This window comes from Prosopis cineraria, unplaced genomic scaffold (assembly GCF_029017545.1).
Source record: "Prosopis cineraria cultivar Desert tree isolate PC_DT_omini unplaced genomic scaffold, ASM2901754v1 PC1384, whole genome shotgun sequence".
Classification (NCBI taxonomy): Eukaryota; Viridiplantae; Streptophyta; class Magnoliopsida; order Fabales; family Fabaceae; genus Prosopis; species Prosopis cineraria.
Genome location: NW_026556709.1, coordinates 10,879 through 22,199, shown reverse-complemented (window position 1 = coordinate 22,199; position 11,321 = coordinate 10,879). Strand labels below are relative to the sequence as shown.

At 31.3% G+C, this 11,321-nt stretch overlaps 1 protein-coding gene across 1 annotated transcript; it reads left to right on the top strand.

Moving 5' to 3' along the window:
- Positions 1-2,292: 2,292 nt before the first annotated feature.
- Positions 2,293-4,301, top strand: LOC129300001 (cytochrome P450 77A3-like). Its single transcript, XM_054938517.1, has one exon. It carries the CDS (start codon positions 2,373-2,375, stop codon positions 3,903-3,905), a length of 1,533 nt encoding a protein of 510 aa, XP_054794492.1. The 5' UTR covers positions 2,293-2,372; the 3' UTR covers positions 3,906-4,301.
- The last annotated feature ends 7,020 nt before the right edge of the window (positions 4,302-11,321 follow it).

The following is an 11,321-nucleotide window of genomic DNA, read 5'->3' as shown; positions in this document are numbered from 1 at the left end:
TTCTTTACACTGTTATGGAATTAACTTGAATAACTCAACATATTGGCTGGATTATATTTTTTCAGTTAGCAAATTCTCAAAATGATTTCATTTAGGTTTTTAAAAAAAAAACTGAAATTTTTCAAATTCTTAAAATCTATCCCTAGCAAATCCCAAATTCAAAATTGTTCTTTGCGGCTTCTGCTTGTCTCTCTCTAAAGAACCTTGCCAACAACTTCAGCCCCATGTCTTTTCTTTAGAAGTGGTAATATAGGCTAACCTATGGGCCATGGGTTGGCTGCAATGATTCATGAGCTTAGCGAGGCGGATTGGCATAACTTGTACGTTGGTGAGTTGTATTTTTGTGTAGTAAAAACATATTTTTTTTATAATTCTTTTCAATTTTAAAAATTGCAAAATCACCTCATCATAGTTTCTCCTAAAAACTAATAATTTGAGTGACAATAAAAGTTTGCACTCGTAGCTATTAGGGGTCATCAAAATAACACGCAAAATTTTTTTCTTGGAACACTTTAGACTTTGTGCAAATCACATAACCCACAATTTAGTTAGATGTAATTTATCACATCCATATTTATTTATTTTATAATCAAAACATGCACAATAATTTGATTCAATTTTGTTAACAAACAAATTATATCTTTTAAATCATGAAATTGCATAATTAGACATTGTCTAGTGCTCCATACCATACTCGTTGTATAAGTTATAAAGAATTTTAGCACTAAAAATATAAAAAATTATTAATTTGCTATTATTGTCCAACTTCATTGATTTTGGTGTGATTATTAATTTTATTATTCTTTTTTTATACATACAATCTAATAATATTATTATTTAATGTAACAAAAAATTTGAATCAACTACACCGACACTTTTATGTAATTAATGATGTGAGTCAATTATTAATTTACTTTCAATTCATGGGAGGCATATTAATTTTTTTATATATTGTATGAAGTTGAAAACTAATTTAAGATCTGTTCTACTAATGTTATTTTTATAGTTCTTTTAAAATTTGATTCTTTGACTCACTTGTCTGTTTATATGCTTTGAATTTGAGATAATTTAATAAAATCAATTTTAAAATTTAAATGAAAAGTTAAGAGTCACTATCCATCGAGCAAGCAAAGATTTGTCTTCTCAACTTCTATTGTATTTTTTTTAAAAGAAAAAATGACTAACTCGTCAATCCATAAGTTAGCCTGTTATGAATCCAAGTTATAAAATCACTTTACATGTAAATGAATTCATTTTATTCAACCTAACCTGCCACATTTTTGCAGATTGAGCCTACAAGTTCAACCCATGTTCTCAACACTACTTTTCCCACGTTCTGGTTTATTTGAAGCTAAAGTTCACACCTTGTTGTCGAGTTTGCTATTGCTCGTTGTCTGTGCTTTGTCCACGCTGCTCATCATTTCTCTCCTCTCATTGTCTGACCTATTTTTAAGACATAGAAAAGATTAATTTTGGTTTAATTTATAAGATAATACACTATTTCTATATTCTTATTTTTTTGCTCTTATTAAATATTATGAAAAATAATTTAAGATAATTTTTTTGTGTTTTTTAAAAATGAAGGTAGAAACTTATTAAATTTTAAAATAGAGTTAATAAAGTTTAAAAATTCATTTGATTCGATAAACATATTAAAAATAATAATAATCTCTTCTAAAAAAGTGTCGATCTTCCAGTAAGTATTTGACACATTAAGATTTAATACCCATCAGTGTCAAAACCTTGTTAACTGGATTGGCATGAGCGCCTCCATCATTCAAATTGTTTTTTTTTTTTTTTCTTTTGGGGGGGGGGGGGGTGGTGTGTTGGAGGTGGATGACTAAATTTTGAAGATTAGGATTTCCACCATTTACGATCCCCGATTAAACGCATTTTCCCTGACCAAGTGCTCTCATCTTTGGTGCTCGTGGACCATTTTGATCCTTGGGTTCAACTTTAAAATATTATTATAAATTTTTATTTCATGTTTATTAAAATAAAATTTTTTATATTTTTTATCTAATCTAGGTATAATTTAGAGGGTTTAATTCAATATTAAAATTTTTATAATTATTATACATTAACTATCAAGATAGTTATTAAACCTAGGCCAAATTAAACCTAGATTAAAAATAAAAAATTATTAAAATTATTTTATAATTTTTATAAATTTTATTTTAATAAATCTAGACCGTTCAGTTCAAAATCTGACAGACGTCGACGAGCACTGAAGTTCAATGCCCTGACCAAATGGGAAATCATCGTTTCATTATAAAAGCTGTAAGCGGCCTTTCTGCCTGTCAAGTGTTAACACTTTGCATTCGTCTTTTCATCAACCATCGCCGGTGAGGCAACTCTCTGTCTTTCCAAAAATGATGGAGCTCATAGACATTCTTCTGATCCTCTCAGCTTTCCTCTTCCTCCGTTACTGGTGGCGCAGCTGGTCCACCACCGGAGGCGGCCCCAAAAACCTCCCCCCAGGACCACCCGGCTGGCCTCTCGTCGGAAACCTCTTCCAAGTCATCCTTCAACGCCGTCACTTCATCTACGTTGTACGCGATTTGCGGAAAAAGTATGGTCCAATCTTCACCATGCAAATGGGCCAACGTACGTTGATCATCGTCACCAGTGCCGACCTGATCCACGAAGCTCTCATTCAGCGAGGCCCTCTCTTCGCGAGTCGACCAGCTGACTCGCCGATCAGGCTCATCTTCAGCATGGGGAAATGCGCCATCAACTCTGCCGAGTACGGTCCTCTGTGGAGGACGCTTCGGCGGAACATGGTGTCGGAGATGATAACGCCGTTGAGGATCAAGCAATGTTCGTGGATAAGAAAATGGGCGGTGGAGGCTCACATGAGAAGGATCGAAGCTGAAGCCCATGAAAATGGCTTCGTCGAGGTCTTGAGCAACTGTAGACTAACGATTTGTAGTATCCTCATATGTCTCTGTTTTGGAGCCAAAATCACTGAGAACCGAATCAGAAGAATAGAAAGCATTTTGAAAGACGTCATGATCATCACCCTTCCAAAGCTTCCAGATTTCTTGCCCGTTCTAACTCCATTATTTCGTCGCGAAGTGAAAGAAGCGAAAAAGTTGCGAAAAACGCAAGTGGATCTTATCGCGCCCCTGATAAGAAGCAGAAAAGCTTACGTGCAGAGCAACGGGGAGATTAACGAGAATTCCGAAATGGTGAGTCCGATCGGTGCTGCTTACGTGGACTCTTTATTCGGGTTGGATGTTCCAAGCAGAGGCAGGCTCGGGGAGGAGGAGTTGGTAACATTAGTATCGGAGGTTATCAGCGCCGGGACTGACACCAGCGCGACGGCGTTGGAATGGGCATTGCTCCACTTGGTGATGGACCAGGGGATTCAGGAGAAACTGTACAAGGAGATCGTGGACTGCGTGGGGAAAAACGGCGTCGTGTTGGAGAGTGACATCGAGAAAATGCCGTATCTCACTGCGCTGGTGAAGGAGACATTCCGGCGACACCCTCCGAGCCATTTCGTGCTGTCGCACGCAGCAACGACAGAGACAGAGCTCGGAGGGTACACGATACCAGCAGATGCCAGCGTGGAGTTTTACACGGCGTGGTTGACGGAGGATCCGAGTATGTGGGAGAATCCGGACGAGTTCCGACCTGAGAGATTCTTAACCGGCGACGGGGTGGAGGTGGACGTAACTGGGACGAAGGGGGTGAGGATGATGCCGTTTGGGATCGGAAGGAGGATTTGTCCGGCTTGGACGCTGGGAACGTTGCATATAAGTTTAATGCTGGCGAGAATGGTGCATGCTTTCAAGTGGTTACCGGCTCCGAATTTCCCACCCGATCCGACAGAGACATTCGCTTTTACGGTTGTGATGAAGAACCCTCTCAAGGCTGTTATCTTGCCCAGGTCAATTTAGAGACAAATGGTGTTCTTTCGACGATCTCTTTTGAGAAGTTTGTTCAAGCTAAGGATCTTTTGATTTGTTCGTCGTGAGCTGAAGTTAATAATATTGAAGTAGAAGAACTAGTTTATAATTCAGCAGAGGGTTGATTGGCAGATTATTGTTCACAATATAGTTAAAGAAAGAAAAACAAGTATAAGAATCATCTTCACTACAAATTTCGCATTACTTTGAAGCCAAATCTGGAAGAAAGAGAAAAGTTTCCGTGTTTAGCCTGCGATGCATTCTCACAGCCCTCTCTTTTCTCTCCCAGACATTGTTCTCGTCGGAAGTTGAAAGTTTGGTCCATTAATTGTTATAAGTTGGCCAACAATTATATCATAAGTGTGTTCAACGATATGTGATTCTGTACCCCTTTTGTTGGTTTTTTTTTTTTTTGCCTTAAATTAAAATTAATGAGGCTGATAAATAGTGGTGGAGATAGGAGAAAGGGCCCCTACATTTTTTTTATTTCTTCTAAATAAAATATTATAGGCACTACTTAGCTCGCCAAAACTTTTAGTTTGCAATCTCAGCCCCCTAATTAAAATTTCTAACTAGTGATAAATGATTATTGGTGTGATACACGGGTATATACGTTGGAAATGAGGAGGAAACAAATGGTTGAAGAACAATTAAAAAAATATTATATCTTAATTTAAAATTTCAAGAGCTTAGTTTATATTAATTATTAAACTCAATTTTATTTGATATAAGGTTTTCTACATCATTTTAGATTCACCCATGCTTATACATCTTAATAATATGTGTTTGAGCTTATTCTCTCGGCTTCTCCGACCTCTGGGACATAAATTTGGCGAACTTCATTTCATATTATGACAAAGGAATTAATCAAGAGCCCATACTTAACACTTGTTGACTTGGCAGGTAATCGTTGCACAGGACTGCAAAGTTCGGTGCGAGACTCTTATTGGATATCTGGATTGAAGAAGTAGTTAGATGAGTTAGTGGGTTCCTGCTGCTTCTTTTTTAATTTTTATCAAAAATGATTTTAAGCCCAGTTAAAACCAAGTGCATGTCAAATTAAAGAGACAAGTAATGCAGGGGGAAATTCTGTTTATATGATCAATAGACAAATATAATTCAGATATAGATAGACTTACATGTAAGTATATATTTAACGTGGTTCATTTATTTTTGATATATATGCACCCACATGATCATTATTTACAATTTATTCACACGAGGTCATCCCAACAATAAATTATTATTTTTTCATTTATTAGTTTTGGTTGGAGGACGAGTAATTCAGAGCACACGGAGGACCAATGAACCCCGATCCAACGAAGCGGGACACCCACAGATCGGAGGGCATGCTTTCTATAAATGCTGGTCGGGGTCTCAACATGATTAGGGCTATATATAATATATATAGATATATCCTGAAGAGTATGCTATTCACTTTTCAAAATTTTTATTTCAAATTTTGGTTAAAATATATCTTTATCATTTAACCTTATATACAATGTTTCAATTTTGATCTCTCAATTTTATAAAATACCTTTTCAATTCTCTAACCCTAATAGTATTAGTCTTAAATGATTTTTTTGTTTCAATTATTGTTACTTTAAAAAGATTGAACTTAATTTTAGCATTTAAAAATGTGCTACCAATATTTAAAATTTTATTGAAAATTTTTTTATGATGAAATTAAACAAATTATATTAGGATTAAGTGACTGAAAAGATATTTTATAAAATTAATGGATTAGATTAAAATAAAATATTACATAAAATTAAAAGATTGAATGTATATTTCAGAAATTAAATTTCATTATTTGCCTTTAAAAATAAAAAGGAATGTGTTCAAAAAAAGAATACATATGTTAACGAGACGTTTTCACAGTGATAAATCATTGAAAATAATTTTTAACCGTGATTTGCCTGTCATTATTATTGTTTTTTCATATACAAAACTACTCATACAAGTAAAGAAATATAATTGAGGCAAAAAGAAAAAGAAAAGAAATAGCATGGTAAATATATTAAACAAGAGGATTAACCAATTAATGTCCATGGGTACAATATGTTGGTGGATTTGCCTATAAATTTTTTTCTTTGTAAGTGAGAACAATTAGAAGCTAAGCTACTACTAACAATAGTATTTATAAAAAATAAATGGGAGAGACAAAAAAGCCGACACTGGCAAAAACACAAAATTTGGCTGTTGATTTTGTGTGGTGGGTATTTGGTAGTGATGAGAAAGTGGAGCGCATTAATAATGCGTAATGGAATGAAATAGGAATAATTAATGATTCGTTCATGGAGTAGATAGACGTGAAGTTATTGCTCACCTGCTTCAGTAAATGAGTACTTCAATCTTTACAACGTGGATTCATCTCTCCTCCCATCATACAGCTGTTGACAAGTTTATTTAAAAAAAAAAATTAACAGGTTGATTTTTTTTTTTAATTTAGATACTCAGCCTCATATAATTCATATATTTTTATCTAATTAGCATAATATAAGTGAATTTTAACACGTTAATAATATTAATAATAATTATTTTTTACAGAATAAATTATCTATAAAAAATTACATGTTTTGATTTAATTAAAAAGGAACACCCTTAAATACACTCCGTTAAAAAATATAAAGTATTTTTAATCGAATCTTACCCCAATAAAATAGTTACTTATTTTTAAACTAATTCTATCTTTTTATATTTACTCCTATTAAACACTCTAAAATAAATATAAAATTATTTATCAATAAAAGCCTTAAAAAATACTATATATTTTTAAATAGAGGGAGTATAAAACTAAACATACAGGTTTGTTGTGTCAAAATGTAAATGTTGTCATATCTAAAAGTACTCTCCAGGTAGCTTTTTTATTTATAAGGTTCCAATAATCAAACTTATTTAAGGAAACTTAAGTCCCTTGGACTGGACGATATCATTGTTAGTAAAATTATTTTTTATTTTTATTTAAAACATCAACAAATTAAAAATAATATGAACTATTAATACCTGTTCAGCTCTTCCTCTCCCTTTCCTGCACATAATAAAGATAAAATACACAATGGTAAGCTGAAATGGGATATACTGCCTTCAATCTTATTTATAAATTATTTTTAATATATTTTATTAGAATTAAAAAAATTTTAAACTTTATTAATCCTATCAAAAAATTTAATAAGTTTTCAACTTTATTTTTATCAAATACACATATTTTAAAAATAAAATACTCAAACTTTTAATAACTTTCCTAATATTTTACATAGCAAAAGGGTAAAGATAAATGTAATGATCATTAAAAAATCTTGTAAATAGAACCAATTTTTTTTCCCTTCTCCGCCCTCTAAATTAGGACTTGAAGAGTACAAGACTAGACAGAACACGCATGTAATTCCCTGTAGTGTCATATTCAATGGATGTCGTCAATTTTCGCCTTCCTATTATTTATTAAGAAAGGGAAAGTGAGAAATTAAAAGAGATTGTGGTGACTTATGAAAGTGAGAGAGGAAGACATGGGAGGAAAAATATCGCAACGTTAATAACGTGCAACCGAAAAACAGAAAGAGAAAGAGAAAGAGAGTCCTATAAAATATGGAAAGACTTGTTATATCAAATAAAAATTTCCAAAGCAATCCAATCAAAACACTTTTTTTTTTAATTTAGCAAAAGTCATGTTGTTCCCAAAATAAGAGGAATATAGTTGAGTTGTCCAACAGTTTTAAGATAAATACATGTATGTGAATACAACATTACATCGTAATTCAAAAATTTAATACATTGAATTTAAGAGTTATTTTAAGGGGAAATGACAGTAAAATCTCCCTAAATTATATAAATGATAATATGATCTCTTAAAATATCATAATTTTTTTAAAGTATTTAGGAATCTCTGTGTTAATAAATTTTAAATTGAAAAAACTATTTTATCCTTATTAATAAATTATGATTTATTGTTCAATTCTTACAATTTTTTAAATAAAAATTATTATTCCTTAAACAAAAGTTGTGAATAAAATTTGCTATCTTGAGAACTTATTTTTTCAACAATTAAAGTTACACTTAACAAGTTATAATTTTTTATTTAATTTTTACGATTTACGCAACAAAAGTTATTATTTTTTAAACAAAAATTATGATTGAGGTTTGTTTTTTAATAACAGAAATTACGCTTAACAAGTTGTAATTTTTTATTTAATTCTTATAATTCACAAAATAAAAGTTATGACTGCGACTTATTATTTTTAATAAGGATAAAATAATCTTTTCACTTTAAAATTTATCGACACAAAAGTTTTTAAAAATTTTAGTGAATTATGGCATTTTAAGAGATTAGGTTCTCATTTATATACTAATTCAAAAGGATTTTATTATTTTTTTAATTCACTTATATACCTTTTTTTTTTTACCCAATTTTATTTGACATGAGACTTTTTTCCCACACTAGTATTGACGCTGCTAAGGCACTAACATTTGACATCCAAACAAGTTCTGCAAAGTGCAAAAAATATTATATTTCAATAACTCATCAAAACATACGTGAAGGGGAAAATTTGAAAGCCATCTAAAATATAAGGCGTTAAAACCAATTTTCATATTTTTACAAACACAATTGTTTTTAAAATTGCAACGGAATAGTAAAATTGCAGGGAAAGCTCCCCCTTGCACCCTCGCATTCATCCATATATGAAACTGCAGGGAATCTTGCATTGTCCAATTAGTCTTCAAAAACACTCGATACTTTTAAACTGCTTTTAATTTTGCTGTCTAAATTCTTCAAATTAAAGTTAACAAATGTCTAACTGAGCATTAATATTCTTGTTGAAAGTTTTGTTAGCGGCGGATCTATCTAATTCCACTGGCCTTCTTCAAGAGATGCATATGTGTACATTGAATGCAAAATTAGCTGACTTGTTATGCTGTTCTTTGTCAACATCACGTAGCTAGCAAGCCGTTGAAAAAGAGCGAACGAGTCCAATAATATTGTCATTTTATTCCAAGCTTTGTGTATAGCCCCTTAACGAAAGTGATTAATGCACAGCGTGGTTTCATTCATATTCATACATAGAAAGTTGAAGAAATAGAACCTCTAATATTTGCCTGTTTTCGAAGTAACTTCTGATTACGACCTGTATGGTTCACATCCTTCTCCTTTACCAATCAATTATTAAATTAGTTTATTGCTACGAGTGACACTCACTGTGTAAGTGAACCATTAATTCATCATCATCTTGTGGACTAGCTTGTTGCAAATGCCTCTTTAAAGTGATTATTGGTGACCAGTCTATTTTCAAGCTGGACAATTCAATTAGTACAACGTCTGCTTTAATTTACAGTGGATATCTTCCTTACGACATTAGTATTGCTCTTTCTCTACTAGTTTACCCCACTCTTTTTTCTAATGGTTTTATTAAGACGTACAACATGCCATAAATAAGCCTTCAGATGAACTTAGACCTATCATAAACACCTTGATTTCTATTTCATCCCCTTTTTACTATAAGAGAAATTATCATTTGTTTCATTGTTTTTTATAAATAAAATTATAAATTTCAAGAAGCATTTTTTATATTTTTCCCAAACTACCCCTTCATAAATGTATAGTGTCATTAAACTACATAAAAAAAAGTAAACATTAATTATAAGGTCATTTCAGTCCAAAATTTTAATTTCAAAATAATTATTAGAACTAATCGTCTTTTTTAAACCGTACGAGTAGGTTAAAATTTGCTTATATATTTGAAAACATAGAGAGTATATATTGCATGCATGGTTATTCTTGAGCTTTAAAATTAAATCATCTTCATTATCTTATAATCCAATTTCAACAGAATTGAAATTATTAACTAAGATCAAGTCTAGAAACAGAATGTACAGAGAACAAGAGGGCTTGCCCACTACTTAATGTCTTCAATTTTTATTTGAAAACTAGTATGTACCCGTGCTTTGCACGAGATATAAAAATTTTAAAATTAATTTAAATAAATGATGAGATTTATTTAATATTTACAAGGAGTTATCTCATAATTAAACATGTAAAAAAATGAAAAGATATTGTTACTTTAGTTAATAATGCTAAAATTGATCTAACTCAAGTAAATTACTTGGCCCAATTTCAAAGAAAATGGTGGGCACAATTGTAACAACATAGATGAACATATTTGCTAATACATGAGTACAATAATTCCCTATCTCCTAGAATTGCAAGGCGGCATACAAACATGAATTAATAGGTTATTTAAGTACTAAAAACATGCAAGACAATACAAAACAACAAAGCCCATCTAATAAGTATGCTTGAAAGTAGCAACATGAAAAAGTAGAAGAATAAAATGCAACATGGAGAGTGCATACTAATGGAAGAACTCTATTACGGAACAAATTGTGCACAATATATAAAACTTGATGAAACTTGAAAACTGACATGTTTTCAAGATAGAGACAAGAGTACAATGATAAAAAATCTTTTATTAACAATGACTAACTTTCAAACCTATTTTGAATAAGAGATGAAGAAGTTCTTCAGATCTTTTGAGACAATTTAGAAATTATAAATATAAGATGGATTTATTATAAAAATAGGGAGGATTGACTTGTGATGTTACCAAAAACTTACAGTAATGCAAAAGAAACGTGTTGCTGAAGAAAAATAAGATTCAAAGCACGATCAACATATGAAACTCATGCGTAAATCAATTGTAGAGCATTGAAATAATCATGCACTTGTTTGCCAATAATAAATCTATCATGGAAATGAATCGTTAGAAAAAAGAATCAACATAACAGAAGAGAAATACCACTTGAGAGAGCAAACAGAAAGGATAAATTGTTAGACACTGCACAAAAAAAAAGAAGAAGAAGAAGAAAAGAAGAAAGAGGAAGGAACGTTATAGACAATCTAACAAGAGTGTCACATGGGGAGGTTTCACACCTCATTTTCTAACTATAATTGAAATTGTGACTTTATGGGAGAGCAATTTTGTATTCTAGCTAGGAAGTGGTTGAAAAGATAATGGGGGTGACATCTAACATTTTTAAAAGTAATTATTTGAAATTTGAAATTTGAAATTAAATTATGAATTAAGTTAGTGGGAAGTTGATAATAGAAAGATATTTAAAGATGTAATATTTTCATATTTTATATATTTAAAAAATAAAGTTGCACATGGCATCACTAGACATTTGGTTGTGATTCTTACCATTTTAAAACTAAATATTTTTAAATTAAAAATTAAAATTATAAATAAATTAATAGGAAGTTGGGATGATGGAGAGATACAATTAGGATGTAGTAGTTTTATATTTTATATATTTAAAAAACACAAATGGCATTGCCAAGCATCTGTTTGTGATTCTTATTGTTTTGAAAATAATTATTTTTAAATTAAAAATTAAAATTATAAGTAAGTTGATGAA

Bases quoted from the DNA above. Each gene is read 5' to 3' on its own strand.
- LOC129300001 (XM_054938517.1), top strand. From the start codon at position 2,373: ATGATGGAGCTCATAGACATTCTTCTGATCCTCTCAGCTTTCCTCTTC.